Here is a 25,097-nt window from a genome sequence, read left to right as displayed (position 1 = left end):
TTTCCTGGTTTCATTGATCAGATTTCACTTGACGGTTCTGCACTGGTCCCTCATTGTACAGTGGTTCCAGAATATAGACCCCATATCTACCCATGTAAAAATATCTCAGGTCTGTATAAAACACCTGGCTTTGGTAATTGCACTACCCCTACCTATCTTTAGACAATCTTTTCTTCTGTCTAAACCCTTTATCAATGGACCTCACCAGGGTCTTTGCCCTCTGGAGGGGTGGTATTGCTTAATGGAAACACTTCAAGGGATGTGGTCACAGAAAAAGGCAAAGGTGCACATAAACATCCTAGAAATTAAAGCAGTTTTTCTGATGTTAATAACCATCACATACTCACGTCTTAGGAGATACAGTAGCCATCCACATTGGTAACATGACTGTTGTAGAGTATGTCAGCAAGCAATCAGCTCTGTATCACACAGGTATAAAACCCTCACTGTATCCAAGTGATCAGGGTTTGATCAGTGTCACTTGCAGTGAGGAGCCAAAAACAGATAGAAGAGGAATGAAGGCACTTAACTGACTCGCCTCTCTCAGGAAGAAGGGGGTAGGGACATGCCTCCAATGCTGGTACCACAGATCATGGTTATAAGCTGAGCTGCCATAAAGTAGTGCATCCCAGACAGGTGATGCATCACTGTGTTGGAGCATAGTCTTGCAATATCTCATTACGTGCCTCTTTTAGAGTGAAGCCCCCATGCAGACACTCACCACTGAGGTGGGAACGTTGTCTCATAGTGTCCTGTTTCACTCCCTCATACAGTCTGCACAGAATCTGGTGCATCAGGCAATTATGGCCACAAACAGAAATACTGGTAACTTACAGTATGATTGTCCTGCTCTTAGTCAGCTAGGCCCTTAGCCCTGGTGATAGGCAAACAAATGGACCAAATGGGTGGCCAGAGTCAGAACTGATGATCAGCCATAACATGCAGGGAGGAACTCATTCCTAATTTCTGTGCTGTGAGGCATATGAGGCCATGATGTTTTTTTCAAAATTGGCAATTTCATCTTGTCACTTTTTGCTATGTATCTGTATTTCTGATCAGGCCAGTTCCTTAGTGGAAAGGTTCAGTCATGGCATTTTAGGTGTCATACAAGTGGTCTCTTTGTCTAGTAGTGATTTTATCTTTATTTTGCAATTGGGACAGGACCTTTTGTAACACATAGGTTCATCCAACTAATACCAAATGTGGTTGTTATTTCTCAGTCATTTTTCTGCAGGGACAGACACCTAGAGATGGTCTAGGCCGGGAAAAGCCTCCTGACACTGCTGCTGTTTTCCTTCATTTCCCCTTATTCCAAAGTTCATTTAGAATGCTAGACAGAAGAAAGCGATAGTCATTCCCACATCCTCATTTTGGCCCCAGAAAGTTTTTTTCCCACTGCTTTCCCTCATCCATTGGAGAAATGTCTTTACATGAAACCATTCAGGACACTTCTTTCTTACCATTTTGGCAGTTCCTCACCCAAAACTTCTACCCCATCTTCTAACTCTATGGTAACTTCAGTTTCAATAATGTCCAGAGTCTCTGCTTACCTCCCTATTTTTGTCCAAATTCTGACTTCTTCCCAAAGACCTACCACTAGAGTGACTTACAAAAGCCAATGGTTGAGGTTTTCATTTTGGGCAAATTTAAAGGGGCTCCACCCATTTACATCTCCAGTCTCCATGGCTCTGGATTATTTATCTCATGTTTTTATTCTGGGCTGAAATACTCTTCATTAAAATTGCATTTATCAGCTATATCCACTTTTCTACATGGGCTACACCACTCCATTAAAGTTTCTTTGAAAGTATGAGGGGTTTCTAAAACATTTTTCCTGGTAGCTATTGCTTTTGCTAGACAGGTCTTAGCACTACAGGCTTTAAGCTCAAAAGTAAAATATCTCATCTTCCATAAAGGAAAATTGTCCTTGTAGACTAACCCTGTAATTTACAAAGTAGCCACACAAACATATTTAAACCAATTAATAAATCTAGTGATATTCTTCCCTCAAAATTCCAGTAAAGGAAGAATATTATACAGCTTGCATGTACATTTCAGAAGATATTACCAGTTTTTAATTTCCTATGCAAAGACTAGACTGAGTCAAAAGTTTTGAAAGTCTCATTATCAAGGTGTTTTTCAAGCTGTGTTATTTTCTCATATTAAAAATATGTGAAACAATTGTAGATTAAAGTAGAGCTAAACCTTTTGCCATGGAAATTTCAACACATGGTAGCTATTATTTCAGCTAGGCAGGACATTCTTATATCAGGCTCTTTTAATATGTCTCATTGGGTATCTTCAGTGCTTTTGTAACATGGGCGTCTCTGCATACATTTACAAGGCACTCCAAGCCAGGTATGATCTCAGGTTCCTGTTTGGCTAAAGCCATCAGGCATATTCAGTCTTGATGCCATCCATAAGGCTAAACTTGCCTATGGATTAAAGTAGATGAAATGGACCTTGTCAGATATGAAAGTTAATTACGTGCCATAAGGATAGATCATCATGATCCATGTCTGTTCTCTTCAAACACCCAACGCTCCTTCCCTAATCCTCCAGCAATGGAATTTGGATAGATGGAATATTTGATGTGTGTGTATTTTGTTATCCTTATTTCAACTGAGAGTATTGATGTTCACTATCATGAGGAATTTCAGAGATCTATTGATGAGAGGATGTGAAGAATTATGTGAGAAGGGAGCATTTAAAGCCTCAGTAAGACTTAGGAGCTGAGTTGACTTGTGCCTGTAGCTACTATTCCTATGGGTTGAAGTAGGTGGATGTTTATTGTGAAATTCTGCTTTCATAGTTAGTGAAAAAATGTTTTCTTTACATTAAATCCACAATATATCAGCATACATTTAGTAAGGTACAATGCAATCCATCCTGTCTTTAACTAGGAAAGCATAAGGTAATCCTCTGCAGTTACAAATTGCTCTGCTTTTCAAGAAGATCTCCCCAGCATTCACACCATCTTTAATATCACATAACTCCTATATTCCATGTGGAAGTCATCCCATATGGACGATCCAAATAAAAGAAGGATTTTCACAAGTTTTAACATTAGTTCAAAGTTGTTGAAGATAAGAAGCTCCATAAATTCAAAATCAAAATTTATACTAAAGTTTAAACCATTCTTTAGGCATTATTCTTTTAGAGGTCCTTTTCCAACAAACAACCCTCACTTCAGCTTTGCTAATATCTTTGATGTAACTAAATATTTTTGTTATGACCCAACATGCTTGTTTTCTTATTTGTCCACACTGTGCTGTCTCAAAGTTTTCCTACATCATTTAAGGAAGACTTTGTGCAGTGTTTGCCTGGTCTTTCTTTGTAAGTTTCACTATGCAGTACCTTACCCTAACCCTAACCTAACCCTAAGAATTGCCATGCTTGCCCCACTCCTAATGTTTTCTCCTGTTGCACCTCAGCTCCTATTTTGTGGGACTCATACCATTACTGCTGTAGCTGTAGCTTATCTGCAAAGAACCCTCTTATTCTGTTTAATCATTAAGCAACTTTGCTTTCAAATAACATTTAAAATAATTAGCGGTGTAACTAAACTACCACGTATGTCTCATTTTTACCTGTGTTGTGTGGAACTTGCGGTACCTATGTACAACCATAGCCACAACCCCTTCAGTGTCTATTACTTTGATTCCTAGATGAAGAAGACTGATAGAGTTTTTTGATATGGTTTCCGTACTCCATTGCTTACTCAGTATTCTAAAGTTATTCCAGTATGAGAAATTCCATCACATTTTGTCCAGTGATGTAAAACTAAATGCCTTGTATTTTTTGTCTGCCACCAATTGCTCATATATGTAAAGCACAGTCATATATGCCTATCTTTATTCCTCAGACTGATTTATTAAGCAGAGTGAGCAGGCCGTGTCTTATTAGTTACTTTTTTTTCAAATTTTAGGATGGTCTGGTATTTTCCATTGTCCTTCAGTACTGAAGGTTCATTATCAGTACTTTCTTATATACATAATCATCTGCCATCCTGTAAAGAAAGCTAGACTTGCATTTTCTTTAAAGATCTTTCTGTTGTCACCACCTCTTTTCCGTTATATTTATTACACACAGAAATTGCACATTTACTGAAAATGTATAGTTTTTGCAATATTTCATTTTTATTGTCAAGCCTAACTCCTTGATCACTAGCTTTTCTTTCCTTATTCATGTGAATTGCTATTAATTACAAACAAATTATCATTACTTTATATGTGGTTTAATGATTAATATGTTTAAGTCATTTAATAATGCATGGGTCAGTATCAGTACCACGCCTTATTTTCTTATATGCATGTTATATAAAAAGAGAGAGAAGGAGAAAGGTGTGTGTGCACACTCTAAACATTTTATATATATTAAAATGCCTGAAAGACTATGATCCCTTGTTGCTGTCTGAGTTAAACAATAGAGGCTTCTTCTTTTTTTGACTTTTCCCAGATAGGGGTTGTCACAGTGGAACAATGGTCCGCAGAATGATTGGCAGTGGAATCTTATGGTAGCCTGGTGCCCAGCCTTCCACAAAAGGCACACACATGCACACACTCACACCTAGGGCCAATTTAGAGTGTCTAGTCCACCTACAGCATGTCTTTGAGATGTGGGAGGAAACCCATGCAACCGCAGGGAGGTCATGCAGACTCTGTAGAGAAGGCACCCCAGCTGAGAATCAAACCGGAAAACCTCTTGCTGTGAGACGGCAATGCTAACCACTGCATCATCGTGGCCACCCAAGTTAAACAATAGATACTATACAGTTTTATTTCCCTAACAGACTAGTGACCTAATCATATATTTCGTCTATGCTAATCATCAATGAGCACCAGATAATGGCAGACTACAGAATTGCCATGCCTGTCCTTTAAAATACTGTCAGAGACAACTGCCATACAAATGAGAAGATGCAAACGTCTTACACACTATTTGTCAATGTCTGGATCATCGATTCTGACAAAGTTTATAAGGATGTTTGCCATCATCTTTAATGTAGATGCTGTCCTTGGAAGGAAAACTAGTGACCGACTGTTGCAGATCATTTGAGTATGTACTCAGACTGGCTTGGAAATTTAATCAGATATATTTTAATATGCTGCTGTACATAAGGGGATAAAAGGGAACAAACATACCCTGCACCCAGTGGGGTAGGTACCTCACCATCCTTCTCAATGGCATACTTAGAAAAGGGTATTTCATTTTGATGTTTAAACTTTTATTAAACCATTTTAAGTCAACAAAACTTACTATGGATAACAGTTAATATGGGGTGAAATAAATGTTGTAGGTGGGAGAAGCCCAAGGACAAGAATAACCATTTACCAGCCACTTCAGTGACATAGAGGGATAAGGCCCTGACTATAGCCCAGGTGACTGACCGAGGGGCAGGGAGGGATTGGCATTGGCATGCCTATCCTTGGTGGAAGGCCATTCATTGATGATGCCCCCTAAGTGGAGGTGTGGTCCATGGAGCAGAGTTGCCCTTGGATATAGTGGACAAGCCCTGAAGGAAAGGAAAGGAGTGGATGGGGCATATATAAAAAAAACTTGGACTGATGCAAAGATGTCTGAGCCCCCAGGATGCCTTTAGGGGCCACAACTGGCCCCAGCAATACCAGACTAAGTCCAGGGAGGTAGGAGATTGGCAAGTAAACCTGGCATGGATATAGAACACTGTGGAGTCTGGCCGGTAGAATGATGTTAAAATGTGACCAAAGAAAAAAGAATAACATTTTCATTTCACCTCTAATTTGGTTAAAGAAAAATGTTAATGTATGTGTATACCAAGATCTATAAAGTTATACAGTTAGGCAAGATAATGTTTCTAAATCCATTGCCTGCTCACTGACTGTTTTAAGCTATCTGGTGTTCTGTGATTCATTTAACCCTTCTAATGTCCACCCAGGTCGGTTAATTCTGAGCACAAGTTAATGTTTTCGATATGTCTCATGACTTGTGTAATTCTGCTAAGTGGCTTTGACTCTATAAAAGTTAAGGATCCTATAACTCTCTCTCCTTCTTTTTGGGAAACAATTAGCCTGTTGGTCATAGTGAAGATGCCAGTTTTCATAACCCTTTTAGGTGCATTCTTCATCCTTTATTTTAGTGACTGGTTCCTTCTGCATGGGATCTCCTGAATTTGTTATTCTGGATGGGCACATCCGATAGTGTTAATCCTCACAAAAGGTTTTTGACTATGTTAATCTTGGTGTGGATTTTCTGACTGTAATTAGAGTTAGGAACTCAAGCTCTTTGGCTTGGGGACAATGATCCCTTTAATTTATCTAATATGGTTAATTCTAAAGGTGCATTTTAATATTTTCATCTCACTAAAAACTTTTAATACGTTAATCCTGCTATAGTTCTCCTGATTCACTTACTTATCTTGACACCTACTATCTATTAAGGTAGTCCCCTAATTTAGTTAATCCTATGGGGGGGGGCTGCCACTGTCATCAGAGCTAGTTCTGTGTGTTAGACTACTAGGCATAGGTTTTGTTTTGCTTCACTAAACAACTTTAAGTCAAAAGCCATTTGCTTGAAAAAAACACCAAAAACAACTTTTGATGATTAATCGAGAAGACTTTTGTGCAGGTGGGCAAGCCCCCTGCACCCTGTATGTTAGGGGATTCTCCACATACCCTTAACTTATGTATATACTAACTCTGAGGTCATCCAATGGGGGGTGCAACCTCAAAGACTAACAAAAGTGTTCTGCCATCACACCTTGACTGAACCTTAAACCTATTCTTCAACCTGACATGAACTCCTAGGCATGCATTACCTTAACACTATCTTTTTAAGTAGTTAGGTGGTTGGCTTGTAGAATAGTGTTTGTAACACTATGAAATACATATTAATATTAAGTAACCGCTAAGTAGTTAGGCACAGAAAGGAGATGCCATTGAACTGGATGTCATTGGATATCACCATTACAGCTTTTCTACTGGATGACCTGGTACTCAGTGGCCACTCGTCTGAGACTCGTACTTAAAAAAACATGTAGTAGTTGACTGAGTGGTCAGGCATCAGCCAGCCTTTAGATTACCAAAACAGAATTATGCTTGTATTACAAGAAGAAAGAATCAGACTCATAGAAGATACTGTAGGTGTGACTATATGCTGATAGTGCAGCAATGACAGTCTACATGTGTTTCCCATGGTGATTTACATCCACGTGTATAAATTCTGAAACTTAGTCATCTGTTCTGCATGGCTCTACATTGCATGATAAATGTCACTGGTTATTTGTTGTGCCCCAGCATGAATGGGCATATATTTTTAGAGATTCCCTCTTACAAAATGATGAACCTTGACCCTACAATGTATTTACCTACAATCTGCCAGCACAACCAACTGGTGAATACTGGTAAAATAGGACAATTTCTCTACCATTGCAGCAGTTACTACTGTGGGCATTCACAAATACAGGTATTTGAATGCTTTACATCCCCTCTTTAGTTATTCCTTAAAGTTACCTGTTAATTGTTTGAATATTTCCATCAGGATTACGCTCCCTTTTGAAAATAGAGAAGAATGGAATATAATGTTATTAAATGCAAACTAATTTTCTGAGATTATATTCATCGGTGAATAAGTCATTTTGTCACTGTAGTCGCCGTTTAAAAAAGTCTTCTGTACTCCATGGTCCAGGTGGCCTTGCTCTACTCTTCTTTGTGACAGCACAGTGTTTTCTCATCATATAGTATGGCTATTGCATTAGAATTGGCCAAACCAAGAACTCTCTCTTAGGTTCATAGGTTTACAAACATATACCAGGCTAATAACCACAGGGACCATGTTAAACCTAGCCATGTATCCCAAATGTATCCAACAAGTTTTGGTGATCTACTGGTTGTTTTAAAGGGTATATTTAAGAGCAGCTATTGGTAGCCAAGCATTTATAGGCTGCCTTTGTCTATTAGAGACATAGGTTGCAGACAAAGGGTACATTTCCAGTTCCCCATGTACTAATCCAGGTTATATTTGAATAGGGTTAGCAATGAACTCTGCTTCACATGAATGGTAAGCCTATTCCAGAGAAGGGGTATTCTCTGAAATACATACCTACAACCTCCAATATGTACTAGACACAAATATAAATAAATATATAGATATTTTTTTTCTTTTTTTTAACAGGAAGTTGATTTAAAAATGTAGGCGTCACATACTTTTTTCACTTCCTTTTCATTACAGGAGGTTGCTTTGAAAACTCTTCACATTGTAAAAAAGGGATAATGTCTCACATTGATCATATTGTCTTTCCATTGTCCGTTTACAGTTTTCTTTGACAAGCAATACTCATTTAATAAGTTAAACAGTTCAGTATGCTATATTCTTGCATGTGTGATACTTTTTGAATGTATTAAGGTTTTACCTAAAATTCGAAGTAATGCAAAAGAATTTAGATCTCCATAGTTTTCTAACTGATTGAGCATTTGGCGTGCTCACGGATCTAACAAGACTGTTTCAAGGTGATATAGCAAAATTCATGTATTCCTTAATGATTGTGCCATTTGCTGTTTTCACTGTTTTTAATAACAATTGCCTCACAAGGTATATCCATTGAACTATAAATTGAAGTCATCAAGGCAGTTATGATTAGTGCAGTTGCCCTGGTTTCCGTTTCTTAGGAAACAGTTGCACAGTGGGTAATTTGGTTTGCTGTAGGTTTTGCATGAGCATGTTTTTATGATAACAGCAAACCTCCATGGATTTTACTTCAGACCACTCCCACCTCTTCCTCTTTCTACTTGTGCATGGGTGTTACATTGTAAGATTAAGCTGGTTTATCTTGACCTAATCCTATACTGCACAAGCATGCTGTCTGCTGATATGAACAAAAGCTGCACTGTTGCTTGAATAATGTCAAACTTCTGTTCTAAAAGGTCATTGCAAACATATCTATGCTTTTAGAATGCCTAAAATGTAATGATTTGCTGCAGTATACATTAAGAATTGTGATTAATTCTTACAATATTAAACTAGTTCCAGTACTGTGAACAAATATCCTCATTTCATAATTATCATACTTTCAGCTTCTGTTTGTAGCTCTTTGATTCAAAAGGCATTCTGCACACATGAATTCTGCCAAAGTATCTGATATGGAATGATGGTTAAATGACTGATGTGCTGTGTTTTAGCCTAAAGTTTGAGACCATGTTTCATTATATTTAATAGCAACATTTTCTTGCCATCTGAATTATTATTGTAATTGAAATTTGCATGTCATCTGCAAGTTGTGCCTATCCAGTATTGACAATACTCTGATCATGTTTCCTGTTGACTTCTTTACAATGATAAAAACATTGTTAAGTAAAATGGGAGAGGTAGATGTTATGCCCAAATAAGTTTGGTCTCACTGTATATGACTTTCTCTCTTTAGTCTGTGATTTTTAGTATGTGCCAGAATTTCAATGGTGAATTACTTTTAATTAAATGCAAACTGAAATCCCCAACCAGTTTATGAACTCATGTTGTTTTAGTAACATGGTGGCATGACCAGTGTATAAATAACACAAACCATCCTTTTTTTTGCATAAACCTTTTTATTTATTGTTTTGAATATAAAAATGTACTACACATACACATCCCATCATTGCATCTACTGTTCATATTGCAGAGGCAATAGTTTGCATATTATTTGCTAGGAATGTCAAACTGCCTAAGACCCTGTAATACAGTTAAGGTGCCAGATATACCTGCATAACACTGGTACATGTTTACACAAATGCAGGTGGAATATATCTGAAAAAGTAATGAAAAACAAAAGTATGAGAACGCAGATTGAGATTTTAAGATGTAGCACAGGTCACCTCAGTAACAAATAAATAGGACAGCTGCAAGAGAATATGCATAAGCAAGACATGCATTTCTCAAAGCAGAATAACATTAAGGTATTTGGGAAGACACATAAGAAAGTAATAGATTTATTATTTTTGTTAGCATTAGACGCTAGTTTATTGTTAAGTATCTATCATAAATTGATACATGGACCATTTGGAGAAGAAAAACTGTTCTTCACCCGTAAAGTTAAGTACAGCCTGCCATTCTGGAGCACATATTGTTCATATCACCTACCAGTACTCCTCTGATGTGGTGGTAGTGGGGTGAAGATGACTTACATAGTCTCATAACAGATGTCTTGGCTGCTAATATTAGAATGTCGATAACACTTGCCTTCCCCTCATTGGTTGCTAATTCATATATGACCTTTCATTCAGCCGTACATTACTTAACCACTCCCAAAAGGCTGTCTTGCATGAATGATACATTTGGAATTCCATATTATGTGGAACACAAACCATCTTAATGGAATATGGCCTACATTTGTTGTTGTAAGAATTGAACAATGTCGACTATCCAATCAATAATACCAGGTATCACTGTTAAGACCAGTTAGCATATAGCTATTTTAATCTGCTGAGCTATACTGACTAGAGGCACCAGATTAGAAATTATAACATTTAACCACTAAAAAAGACATTTTCCAAAAAACTAAATTACCAAATCCTTATCCTGCAGCTGATACGTGAAACAATGAAGCATGATAGGAAATTATTCTGAAACTAAAATTGCTACTGATAGTTTAGCATTGTTATCCAAAAGAATACTGGTAGATGATGGTAGATGATATGGCCAGAATACCTAGTGCTATGCTGTTACCTGATGAAAATATTAAAGCTTTTTAATATTATTATGTGTGTTGTAGAAAAATGAGGTATGCTGTACATGCCTTCCCCAGTAAATGAGCTGTAGCAAGGCCTGCCGAGATCATGCCCACTGCCCAACAGTCTGATACTGTAATATATATATATTTTTTACATTTTTGCAGGGGGTCTGTGCCCCCCTGCACCCCTCCACCTCCTGAAAATTAAATATAGCAACTCTGAGATCGCACTACATTGAGGAAAAGGGTAACAACCCATGGCACATCCATATCTGTACTAGAACGCCCAGCACTTACAGTATCACTGAAAAATATTTATATTATTTATGTTTTTTATATAAAAGTTTTAAAATATTTATAGTAACTATATCAGCATGATATTTCATTGTGAACAAAACTGATGTCTGTAAATTTCTGTGTGCACTCATGTTGTTCATTTCATGTGGTTAGACAAGTTTATTGGCAAGTCAGCCACATCTCCTGGCCACTAAAGAAACAGGACACAAAGCCACTGCTATTCAGAGTTTGTGTTTTGTATGCACATCCACATTTGTCAAGAAAAAAATAGGTAAATAGTATTATACTAATTACAAACTTAAAGGGAACACAAAGAAATTGAATGTTTTTTTTTTCTTTGTCTTGTTTGTTACCTGGTCTTAAACTTTGGCTGAATAATGAATCAACAAAGCTTCATTGCAGGGCAAGAGTACATTTCTCGTACTCAATAAATTAAATCTTTCTTTCTTTCTTCTGTGTGATGTTATCTTATTCTTTCTCTCTCTCTTTAACTCAGCGACTAGTTTTAATGAATATGCCCGTATCAGAAGACATGACAGTACATTTCACATCTACTTTAATGGCCCTTATCAGGACAGCACTGGATATCAAAATTGCCAAAGGTAAAACATCATACGGATTATTTGATATTTAACTAGGGACAGTAATTGGCTATTATTGTCTGACTGCAGATCTTACAGATAACAGTGAGTCTGTGCTTTATTGAAGTGATTGATTTAATGTTGGCTAAAATTATAATATGTGACATTTTAATAATATTCTAGCATTGGTATTAAGAAACTGAAAATTTAAAATCTTACAGTGCTTGTTGGAAGACTTAAGAACCTGCTTGAGTTTTGATTTTTGAAATGTTTATTTGAAACTGCTGTTGCTATTTGTTTAGTTATCAAGATTTTTTTTTTGCTGTGATTATAGGTCAAATGTTGCAATTTGTCATTTATGTATTTTTATTTTTAATAATTTTTTAATCTAGTAAGTAAAATGATCTTTATGGATCTTGTTAAGTAACAGTACTGACTGCACATAGGCAAAGCCTCTTTAAATGACTAAGTTTATAACTGCCAGTTAACCAGCAAATATTTGGATGACAGGCAAAATAAGAACACGTGTGGTAGACCCATTCAGAATGGCGCTAACATACAAACTCCACAGAAGCAACAACCATAACATTTGTGCCAAACTTAGGATTCTCAGGCTGTGTTGTAAATAAGCCGTTTTGACAGTTATGTTATTTTGATTTACACATTAGACAGACTCATAATTTAGTTCATGAGCTACTTTGTTCAGTAATATGTAGAAATGATTAATTCAGATTTATACAACATGTATGAGTGAAGTCACTTCTGTGCACTTTTTGCAATGCAGTGCAGACTTGACATAGATATTTGATAACTGCAGAATTGCATATGCCCATTTTCTAGGTGTTTTTTTTGAGTCTTTGGTAGTGTTTTAATGTGGGAGTCTCTCAATGAATTATAAAATTAGTGCAGCATATCTGAATCTTGTTAATCCAACATGCAAGGAGAATACTTTTAATTGCTGTATTATTCTATTTGCATTTCTGGATTTGAACTAAACTGGAACAGCTCAACATGGAACAAACCTAATTGTCAAAATGAAATAAACTGAAGGGGCATAATTTATAAGGTTGTGGGGCCATTGGTTTTGAACCTGTTGTGCATAAAGAGCAGTGCTTGAGACAATTGACTGATCAGCTGTCCTTTTGAAAATACTTATTTGAACTGTGAATGTTCATCATATCAATCAGTGCTGCAGCAGTCTTAGCTATATGGTTTATATTCTTAAAAGGTTATAACAGACAGACAGCTTCCAAATCTTCAGAGCACCTTCCAGACACTAAAACAAAGCTAAGCTGCCTAAAATAGCAGGCTTGAGAGCCAGCCCTTCAAACCTTTCCTACCACTGACTAAAGAAGTCGTCTTTGGGCTTTTGAGTCTTGATTATTGGTTTGTTGTTTCCTTTGCTGGGCAGATAATCTCCCCTTGTAGAAAAACCTTCCACATAAAAATGATATTCTTTAAAAGTACTTTCTTACTGAGAAATGTTATTTTTAATCTTGGAGTTTGTGTTTTAATGGACTGTCATGAGACTTAAACTGTACTTTTAAAAAAGAATGCATTTATTGCTTGTCAGCTAAAAAGTTGTTTAAAGTAGTTGAAAACAACTTCTTGTGTGGAGAAATTGTTTTCATTTTAGTTTTTGGGTCTGGCAAAGTGGATTAAAGTGCATTGACTGTGTTTTTGTGAGAAAACGTGACTTTTAACAACTTTGAAATATTATGCTCAGAGAAATATAAAAATAACACAAACTAGTTGCACACTGAGACAATTAAATAATTAACCTATCAAGAAGTTGATCCAACACAAACCTCTATTTAAAGGCATAGCAAACTGCAAAGAACAGAACAAAAAAAAAAAGCTCACTACAAGAATATAAATGCATAAAATAACTTAAAACATCCGTAAAATGACTTTAAACACTCCATAGAATATATAAAAGATTTTCCAAAACACATAAACTAATACATGAAAAAATTTTATATATAAATACATAAAAAACTTTGAGACATAAGGACAGAATGTAGGCATACGCATATAAGTAATTACAAATAGTCACTTTACATGCCTGCGCTGCCTTAGGCTAGGTTTTATGGATGCCCTTTCATTTAAACCCAGTCCCCTATCAGCCCTTAAAAGTGTTATCCAGTCACTCTCTACATGTGTTGTTTTGTCAAACATTGTTCAGGGAGCATGTAGTATTTTATCGGCGGTTTGTGGATGACCTTTTTGTTTTATGGAAAGGGACATTGGCACAGTTGCAATCTATGTATACAATGATGAACAATCTAACTACCTTCCTCAAGTTTACTATGCATTTCTCTGAGCATAAGATTGAATTTTTGGATCTGTTTGTTGAAAGGTTACCAGATGATATTATCAACACAGGGGTTTTTCGTAAGACCTGTCACTGTAATTCATTACTTATGAGAACGAGCATGCATCCACCGTTCATATTTAAGAATATTATGAAATGACAGCCAATTAGGACCTCAAGGTTAAACCCTATGGATATAGGGTTTACCAATGAATTAGATAACCTGACAAGGAGGTTAACAGAAAGGGGGTATAATGTGAATGAGGTCAACCACCATCTGGATGAAGTACACAATCTACGTTTGACTGTAGCCAGTCCTTATTTTGGACCCATATATCCTAATGTTGCTGGGGATAAAAAGATTGATCATTGTGTTAAGTTCTCCACAACTTTTTCATCAAATCAATTTGAAATCAGGGAGATTGTCAGTAAGTTTTGGGGTGTCCTGCAGGTCGATGATGACCTTAGGCAGATAGTAGGTGAAGCTCCACGTTTTCTTTTTAGGAATAAGAACAACTTGAAAAGGATGTTATATTCTATGGAGTGTTTAAAGTCATTTTACGGATGTTTTAAGTTATTTTATGCATTTATATTCTTGTAGTGAGCTTTTTTTTCTGTTCTTTTTCTGTTCTTTGCAGTTTGCTATGCCTTTAAATAGAGGTTTGTGTTGGATCATCTTCTTGATAGGTTAATTATTTAATTGTCTCAGTGTGCTTTTAATATATAACTAGTTTGTGTTAGGAGGTTTGTTTCATGGATCTGAAGAAGCTGATACAGTGAAAGCGCTTATCCGTTTGTTCTTGTCTGCAATAAACATCTTGGATTGTTATCTTCTGTTATTTTCTCACTCTCACTCCTGCTCAGTACTTGGTTGTTTTACAAAATTTTTTATATTTCTCTGAGCATGAAGCAGCAATTTGTCAGACTGTTTTATTTACACTTTTGTTTTGCTGCTGTCAGGAGTGAGTTTATTGCTGGATCATGGCCAATATTGAGTTGGATTATACTCCTAGAGGTGAAGACCGTAGGAAAGAGGCACTTCAGTCGAGGTTTCAACAATATTTAAAAGGTACTGTCAATGCTTCCTGGTATTTTGAGAGTGTTGCTGTATCTGATGATGTCACAGAGGCGACGGTGAACACTGAGAAGCTGCACAGGCTTCTTGACGCTATGAAGAAGGACTTTATGAACTTAATTACATTTCCAGTTCTGTTTGGATAGGAATATTATTCCCAGAGGAAGTCAGGGAGAGTATCCAGATTTGCTTGCACAGTGGCAATGTTTGAATATCGAGGTAAGCAGGAAATATCTGCAGCTCCTCATTGACTTTTAGAGGAAGCTAAGTTAACTGACAGTATTAATATGACACAACAGCTCTTTGGTGAATTCCCTAGTGAAGTAGTACAACCACTCTTCGAGAATGTATTGGACATTGTGTTAGCGTTTGAACGTAAACTACTTCAACAGAAAAGGCATAAGGCTACTAGGGACATTACGGATTTTAAACTGGGCCATGTGTTTATGTGGCCCAGAAATGGTAATCTACTGTTTATACAAATAGGAGGCATGGTTCTGATAAGTTTGACCATGACCCTATTACTAAGGACAATAATAATGTGAACATTAATGTAAATACTAGGACTTTGGAAGCTGAAGTTGTTGGTACTGTGACTAAATGTAATAATGTTGTTAATACAGAGTCTCATAGGTCTGAAGTTTGTATAGAGAACACTACAGGAAAAGATGTTGGTGGTCCCCTGATTAGAGGGGAATCACTTGTCAATGAAGCCTTTGTGCATGATTCTAATGATTCTAATGATGTCATACATACTATACATCCTAGTATGCAGCCAGGCACTAATCTATATCCTGAAGTGCGCATTAATAAGGATAAACCCACATCTTTGGCTGGCAAATCTGAAGTTGTGGTGAGACCGAAGATAAGGGCAGAGCAAGTAGATTCAAGTAGTAATATTAGCCCTGATTTGTCTTTTCCTCTACCTACACGCCTGGAGAAAGGCCCACGGAGGTCACGCTCCATGAGTCGAGGCAGACAGAAAAGAAAGTCTTCAGGGAACCCTTATCCCATCAGACCCTGAAAAGATGTGGACCAACAAACATTAGTTCACAATATATCTCAAGTGATACTTAGTATTGACGACATTAGGCTGTTGAGTAAAGGGTTGAATTTTATTCCAAAGACACAGAGTAGGTTAACGGATACTATTACAGACCTTAAATTGTTTTGCAGAAATGTTATGTTAAAATATATGTTTAAGGGTTCCAGTAATGAATCAGCTGATAATAGGGAGTTCATATTTAAGAATTTGAGTGAGTTTGTGCCCACCAATCATCCTTTGGTTGAGGCTTTCTTAAATCTAACGGAAGATGAATTATATAGCTTTTACGACAGCAAGAGAGATAGGAGACCTATGAGGTCTGATAACCTTACCTATAAGGAGAGGTTAAGCTTAAAGAAATTACAAGATGACTCCACCATCATTATAAGGCCAGCAGACAAGGGTGGTAGGATTGTTGTTATGGATAATTATAACACAACCATGGAAATGATGTTGCTTGATAAGTTTTATGAAGTGATTACAGTGGATGATGTTAATGATATTATTAGGTATGTTGGCTATACACGTTTGGATATTTTTAAGAGTAATTTAATAGGGAAGGAGTTATATGAATACCTTTGCATCAGGGCACCTGTTATTCCTGTGATACATGGGCTACCCAAGATACATAAAGACCTAAAAGACCCACCCAAGAGACCAATTGTTTCTGGTCATGGGTGGGTAACTGAGCATCTATCTGTCTTTATAGAAAAACATTTAAGGCAAGTTTTGAATAATAATACTTTTGTATTACGAGACTCTAAGCAGTTCTTAATAGACCTCTATGAATGTATTAAACAACAAGGAACTGTTGCGGACTGTATATTTGTAACCTTTGATGTGCAGTCCCTTTTTACAGTTATACCGAATGGGCTAGGACTTACCTATGTTTCAGAATATTTAAAGGAGCATAGTGACTACTTGGATGTTAAGATTGACTTGATAACACACTTTCTAGAACTGGTTCTTGAAAATAACTTATTTATGTTCAGAGATGTTATTTACAGGCACAGCGTGATGCGTAGCATGGGGCACACCTTGTGCGAACAGCTACGCTAACATATTTCTAGCCCATTGGGAGGAACATGTGTTGTTTTGTCAAACATTGTTCAGGGAGTATGTAGTATTTTATCGGTGGTTTGTGGATGACCTTTTTGTTTTATGGAAAGGGACATTGGCACAGTTGCAATCTATGTATACAATGATGAACAATCTAACTACCTTCCTCAAGTTTACTATGCATTTCTCTGAGCATAAGATTGAATTTTTGGATCTGTTTGTTAAAAGGTTACCAGATGATATTATCAACACAGGGGTTTTTCGTAAGACCTGTCACTGTAATTCATTACTTATGAGAACGAGCATGCATCCACCGTTCATATTTAGGAATATTATGAAAGGACAGGCAATTAGGGCCTCAAGGTTAAACCCTATGGATATAGGGTTTACCAATGAATTAGATAACCTGACAAGGAGGTTAACAGAAAGGGGGTATAATGTGAACGAGGTCAACCACCATCTGGATGAAGTACACATTGACTGTAGCCAGTCCTTATTTTGGACCCATATATCCTAGTGTTGCTGGGGATAAAAGATTGATCATTGTGTTAAGTTCTCCACAACTTTTCATCAGATCAGTTTGAAATCAGGAGATTGTCAGTAAGTTTTGTCCTGCAGGTCGATGATGACCTTAGGCAGATAGTAGGTGAAGCTCCACGTTTTCTTTTTAGGAATAAGAACAACTTGAAAAGGATGTTGTGCTATCCAAGACATGATAGACATCCTAAAAAGGTAGGATGTACCAGACCCTGTGGTCACTGCAACTTTTGCCCTTTTATAGACAGCAATGTGGAGTTTTTCCATCCTGATTTGAGAAGAGTTTTTTATACTAAAGTGGAGGCGAATTGTATGACCGTACATGTTGTCTATTTGGCAGTGTGTCAGTTGTGTTCCTCTTTCTACATGGGTAAGACCAACCGCCCACTCAGAGATAGGATGAGAGAGCATAATTACCACATTAGATAATGCTTTAGCTAAACACGTGGTCACGCATGGTCATGACCACAAGTTTTTGTTTAGAGTGTTAGAGGTCATCACCCCAAATCAGAGGGGTGGTGATGTTAGGATATACACTGAAGGAAAAGAGAGTGACTGGATAACACTTTTAAGGGCTGATAGGGGACTGGGTTTAAATGAAAAGGCATCCATAAAACCTAGCCTAAGGCAGAGGCATGTAAAGTGACTATTTGTAATTACTTATATATGCCTACATTCTGTCCTTATGTCTCAAAGTTTTTTATGTATTTATATATAAAATGTTTTCATGTATTAGTTTATGTGTTTTGGAAAATCTTTTATATATTCTATGGAATGTTTAAAGTCATTTTACGGATGTTTTAAGTTATTTTATGCATTTATATTCTTGTAGTGAGCTTTTTTTTCTGTTCTTTTTCTGTTCTTTGCAGTTTGCTATGCCTTTAAATAGAGGTTTGTGTTGGATCATCTTCTTGATAGGTTAATTATTTAATTGTCTCAGTGTGCTTTTAATATATAACTAGTTTGTGTTAGGAGGTTTGTTTCATGGATCTGAAGAAGCTGATACAGTGAAAGCGCTTATCCGTTTGTTCTTGTCTGCAATAAACTACGTGGATTTTACATCTTGGATTGTTATCTTCTGTTATTTTCTCACTCTCACTCCTGCTCAGTACTTGGTTGTTTTACAAACTTTGAAATATTATTGACTTTTGCTATTTGTTTTCCTGTGGAAAGAGATACTATTTTTGGCTTGACCATGGAACAAACTTCCAGTCCCATTGTCAGGCCTTCTTCCAGCCAAAAACATTAAGCAAACAGCATTCGCCACCACAACAGGATGGCAATTTGACTCAGCGGCACATGCATGACTCTGCTGTGGCCAAAGCTGGTTCCTCAGACAACCCATCTTTTACCCCAGAGCCCTATTGTGTACCATCTATGGCCACGACAGACTGGATGTTAGTCATATCCTCTGCGGCTGTTAGAGTCGCCTCAGTGGATTGCACAGAGCTAATCTTGTTGGTTGTGGGAGAGGGAACAGGGCAGGTTTCCTTGTCTAGTCATAATGTTGTGCCATTCCCTGGGAAAAGTGTGCTGACATTAATAACACTGTTGGCCCCATTTTCCAGTCAAATAAAAATAGAAAACTAAATATGTATATACTCCTTCTAAAAAAATTTCCAAGGTCTAATTCTTATTAGGTGGTTAATGGTAAAAGGGGATGCCTCTTTTCCTGAAGAGATCCAAGAATTTGAATCTGAACAGGAAGATGAAATAACAGATGCTGGATTTTCTCCTCAGATTTCTGATTTAGCCTAAGAGGAGAGAACATTATCAAATTCTTCTTGTGGGGGTTTTGCATTCTCTGAGTATTTCCAGAATGAAAACACTTAAAGAGTCCTTATTTAATGCATGGTCATTTTTAGTTCTACAGTGTAATTTTTTTTTCTTCTTTGTTGGTTGCTGTTTGGTGCTACTTTGTTTGCCCCACAATGTTGTTTTTTTAGCTATTGGTTGTTTTTATGGCTGATGGTGTGTTTCAGTGAACATGAATGACTGACATGGGACTGGATCGATCACAACTTCTGCTGACAATGCTGAGTTAAACTTGAATGTTCACTGTCTCCCTGATAACACAGTCGTTTTGCAGAATTGCTTACTAAGACACAATCTATGCTAAATAGCATGGTTAAGATTTACCTGGTTGTAGCGCTATACCACAAAGTATCAATGAAGACTAAACACCATCTGATAGTGACATTACCACTGTGGCTGGCAAAGCTCATGTTTTTTGACTCTAGAATTGAACATTTTATCTCTGGTTCTATAAATCCTTTTGAGACTGGCAACTCTGCAAATCGCAATATCCCAATTACGTTACATCTGAAAAGGTATGCAAGTCTAAACTATATGATATAAGTCTAAAATATATGATTTAGAGACCAAATTCTTAAAGCTTAAATCTCTTGAATATGAGAATTTTTATTTTGAATATTGTATCAACATCAAGCGGAGCCCTATATGACTTACATTTTTTAAGTTTGCTAATGGTATTAGCAAGATGACAAAATATACAAATAATTAGTAGAGCTTCTTATAGCAATACTATAGTGATTGAGTTGAAAATGTTGGTCACCCACAATACAGTGAAAGTTGAACATCCCAGGAGGCAAGTGAGAATTCTTAACAGTAGTGTAAGAAATGATCCATTTGCTTTATTGCTACAGTTCTTTTTATGATGGTATTGCTCTAAAACAGACAGACATGTGGCTACCATTGTCAATAAAAAGAAAAAAAGAAGCTGTCTAGAGATGCATATAGCTATAAGAATGATACAGTATATCTGCTCATATTTAACAAGCAGTTGGCTAATGCAGACAAAACTAATTTTAATGCAACCACTGATATATCGAATTATATGTTTTTTCATGAGGGTGGTACTGACACTATCTGAACATCAGATGACTTTCCACCCCTTCCATGAAGGTCACAGAGGTTGGCTTGTACGCATTGCAAGACAACCACTTTTTTATCAAAATCATATTGGTGGTTAAGAGCATACTTCTGAAGCTATGTCAGTTACTTTTTGGTACAGGAAACAACAAATGGATTGAATTTCATTCTCCAGATTTCGGAGCAAGAACAGGGGCAGAGGTCTTGGGAAAAACAGAAAGACTTAATTGGTTGTGTTCTACTTTTAATTTAAGCTCTGTTGATAAAAGTGAACTTCACTTTGAAGTGTTAAAAAAAAGTTTTCTTTCATTTCAATGAAAAGGGCGTATTTAGTCCAGCTGCTGATTGATTTTAAATTGCACATTAGAAAAGAAAACTGAATTTTTATATTTTATGAGATGTCAAACATTTTAATAATGACAAATCTCATGTCATTTGCAAATTAAGTACTTATAATCATGCTATGCTCAGTGGTCTTTAAATTCATTTTCTTGCCAAAATGTTTTTGAAAAGGGTTTGGCATAAAAGACCTGCAAGAAAACAGGTGGCTCCGCCTTGGGATGTTACTTTTGTGTTAGAGAAGGTAATACTTGCTCCATTTGAGCCAGCTCATCTGAATGATATCAGGTTCTTGTAATGGAAAACTGTTTTGCTGATTGCTCTGACCTCTGCAAAATTAGTATCTGAGTTACAGCCCCTTATGGTGAGCACACCCTATCTCATTTTCCACAGAGATGGGGATTTATTTGAGAACTAATCATTCTTTTATGCCTAAAATGGTATCCAAGTTTACTTTTAGCCAAACTATCCCATCTCGCTATTTCTTTCCTGAACCTAAAATTGAGGGAGACAGGATATTCCATAACTTGGATGTCCACAGATAACACAGGTACTATCTTGACTGAATAAAATCTTTCAGATCTGCAGACCAGTTGTTCTTTTCTTGTGAAGGAAAGAAGGGATAACCTATGTCAAAGCAGACTACTTCTAAATGATCGTCTCATACTATTACCTTTTACTATTCTCACCACAACAAAACTATTTTAAGCAGCTACACAGCCCACTCTAACAGGGTCTTGGCTTCATTTCATCCATGTATTTTTGTTGAATTCTAGAAGTATTCCAGAAGCAGCAAATTGGTCGTCTGTACATTACAAAGCACTACAAGTGTGATTCCTTCACTAGTACTTCCTGCCCCCCCCTTTGAAATGTATTCTGCTAGGGTACTCTTCGTATATAGGTACGTCTACTACATCAATGAGTGATACTATAAACATAGTACAGTTATGTAAATAAACTTACTATAACAGTAGATGTTCAAATGATCACTACTGCAGTAGCTGTTCCCTCTCTCCATCCCCTTTTTTATTTTTTGAGTTTGCCAGGATGTGTTTTTATATATATATATATATATATATATATATATATATATATATATATATATTTATATATTGTCACTCTTAGTTATGTCTTCTCAGGGCTCAGCAGCCCCCTCTCAGTTGGAATGAAAGGTCTGAAGGGTTTGGCACTCAAACCATTGATTTTAAGCAGTTCAGACTGAGCTTCCTAATGGTTAGAGTACATGGAAGGTGCCCTGTAGCTTTGGAAGCTGGCTGGCTGTTATATCTTTGGCACAATATATTCCATATAACTAGGGCTATTGCAGCAGTGATTATTTAAGCATCTACTGTTATGGTAAGTTAACGTACACAACTGTACTGTCTGCAGTGTTATAGAAAGGGCTGTTTTGCAGACAAGTCTGAAAGAAAAGAAAGAAAAGAAAAAATATTTTTCTCTTGAAGATCACTTTGAGAGAGTGTTTATTTTAGCCAGATTTAATTGATATAGAAGTGGTTTATCTAAATTTGTTGGGAAGACTATGTATAGTCATCACACTGAAGGTGTTAGAGCTTATCGCTGACAGCAAAGTGTATTTGTTCTTTTGTAGGAATATAAAGTAGCAGCAAAAGTCTGCATTTATTGACAGAGTTCTGACCTGTTTTGTTCAGCCAGTTGTGTTTTGAAGCTTAAATTTCATTAAACTGTTTTAGATTCATTCATCAAACTATCCCAGATGAATTAATTGTACTATAAGCTATGTATAGTTAACACAACAGTTTCATGAAATTGTTACATCTGTCTTTCTGATAATATTTTTCAGCTTGACAAATTTTGTTCTGTGGCATGTTGAACAGTAAGCTAAGTATCAGGTAAGGTTTAATATATGAAATAACTATTAACAAACTGCCAGTGCCAGTATGTTTGAATTAGTAGCAGCATTTATACCATGGGCAGCCTTAGATAAACTGGCACCCTAAGCAAAAAGCACCCCCCACATTGCTAACCCCCATCTTGGCCTACTCAGTTATCCAAATTACCATTTTTCTTTCGTTTTGTCACACTTTGTTTTACTCTTCAGCATTTTTTCCTGCAGTCATTCATTCATTTAACATGTTCTATAAAAATAAGACCACATGCTGATAACTGTGAAGGAAACAACTGTATAAAGACAGGCATCTGAAGGTCCACAAGGCTCCCAGAAGCCATGTGGTTCTAGACACTCTAAGGTGCATTTTAGAATTTTTTTTAAACAAACTTTTCATTCAGTGATTGCATGAACACAAACATGATCAAAAAAAGAAATGTAGTCTTACTTTTCACCTTTTTTTTTCTGCATCCCTTCAGCACATCCTAACTGACCAAAACGATAATAATTGTGGTGTAAATAATTATATTAAGCTATGGGTCTGGTGCCACTAGGCCTCCAGAAGCCATGATGTTTGTAGATAATCTGACATGCATTTTAGAGTTTTTTTAAACAATCTTGTCATACATAAATGGCCTGAACAGAAAACACTATTAATGAAAGAAATTTAGACATAATCTTCTGTGGTGCCTTTTCCTGCATCCTTTCAACCCTCCCTAACTGACCAAGACTTCCCTGTAAAAACTAAATTAAATTGGGGGTCTGGGTCTGCTAGTCACCCAGAAGCCATGGGGTTTTAGATGCTCTGAGGTTCATTTTACAACTTTTTTCCAGCTACTTGACACAGTGCTTGCCAAAATGATGAATAAAGAAAACAAATTCAGTCCTACTCAAAGTTCATCAAACTTCAGTTCACAATAACTGAGAAGCAAATGCTTGAGTGCATACATGTATCATATCTGGGGAGAGAACCTACTGCATGTCCTCCCTACCCCACCTCAAAATAGGTAGTCACTTTCTGTGTATCTGGCTTGGTTTAAAATTAAGGCAAAGATGCTCACAGTCGTATTTCAAGTATCTGCTTTTGTCATAGTTACATGTAACATACCTCCCCACTTCCTGTTTTCCTAAAAGGCAGTCACCTATCTACCCTTATGATGTCAAACTCGGACAAAACTGAAACAAAAAAACAATAGAACATAAGATATTTGCCATCAGACATGTATAAAGAGCATGCTTTTTTACTATCCCCAAAAATATAGTCTCCTTTATATACATCAGGAGATTGGTTGTGAGGAAAATCAAAAAAATAGATTGCAATGATATTTTCAGCTTGTTATTACTATACAGTACAACTCTTGCATGAGAGCTATAGTCATCCTCTGTGCAGCTCTCTGGAGTCTGTGAGGAAAATTAAACAAATAATGACTACACTGTCCACAGACCAACACAACTTACAATGACTTTTGAGATTTGGGAGGAATGTTAAAGAAATAATGATATTGCCCCCAGCCTCCCACACCAATGAGCAGGGATAGTTTTAGACTAGATGGGATTCAGGACAGAGGTGACAAGTCAAAATCCACTTATACATCCTTGGTGGTGTGGGACCCACCAGATTTGAAGGTCTGAGTACTCTGTGATGCATTTTATCCCTTATTTTTTGAAAGGTGACATAAAACTGAGCAAGTGACAAAAAGAGTCAGTTACTTTTATCCATATAACTCCTGCCAAGCAGTTATAGTCACTTATATATACATTTCAGACATCTTGTTGTGTCTTTCAGCTTTTCCCGGTTAGGGGTCGCCACAGCAGAACTCCGGTCCGCTAATGATTGGCAGTAGATTTTTATGTGCTGAGTTGCCAGCCTTGACACACAACCTTCAACAAAGGTACACCCATTCAAACATGTCTCCACACAGAAGACACTCTAGCTGAGAATCAAACAGGACAACATCTTACTGTGAGGTGATAACACTACCGCAGCACCACCACCACAGATACATTTCAGACATCTGATTATGATAAAAGAAAATGCTGTATAAACAAACAGTTGACACAAAATTATTGCACATTGCTTCCCATAAATCACATTAGTCATTTAACGCCATAATATTACGCATACAGCAGCAGGCAGATAGTCATTTTCCTCCAGAAATAGTCCTTGCAATACACTTATGTCATTCCTACTGCAACAACAGCATGTTTGATAGAAATGCTCAGTTAGCTTTACCAGAAATGAGCTACTGCAATCAAAATCATGTCACTACCCCCCTCATTCTATATGCATTTCATTCTTGTGCTTGGTTGCTACTGCAACCAGGTCTGTCTCCATACAAGTGTTCAGTCTTCTTATCCCCTTATTCACAAAGCTGCATCATGGTTAAATAAGATCCTAGGCAGGGTAAAG

General features: G+C 36.8%; 1 protein-coding gene across 4 annotated transcripts in view; it reads left to right on the top strand.

The window, feature by feature from the left end:
* Positions 1 to 25,097, top strand: part of LOC122813204 (voltage-dependent R-type calcium channel subunit alpha-1E-like) — a 4,399,719-nt gene that overhangs the window by 4,053,448 nt on the left and 321,174 nt on the right. For all 4 annotated transcript variants that reach the window (XM_044085387.1, XM_044085385.1, XM_044085384.1 and 1 more), the window contains one exon: positions 11,475 to 11,580. In XM_044085387.1, the coding sequence (XP_043941322.1) occupies positions 11,475 to 11,580 (106 nt within the window). The remainder of the gene's footprint in view (positions 1 to 11,474; positions 11,581 to 25,097) is intronic.

This window comes from Protopterus annectens, chromosome 10.part0, assembly GCF_019279795.1.
Source record: "Protopterus annectens isolate FY-2018-M chromosome 10.part0, PAN1.0, whole genome shotgun sequence".
NCBI classification, from domain to species: domain Eukaryota; kingdom Metazoa; phylum Chordata; order Ceratodontiformes; family Protopteridae; genus Protopterus; species Protopterus annectens.
The sequence above is the reverse complement of the archived record's forward strand: the minus strand, read 5'-3'. Positions and strand labels throughout refer to the sequence as shown.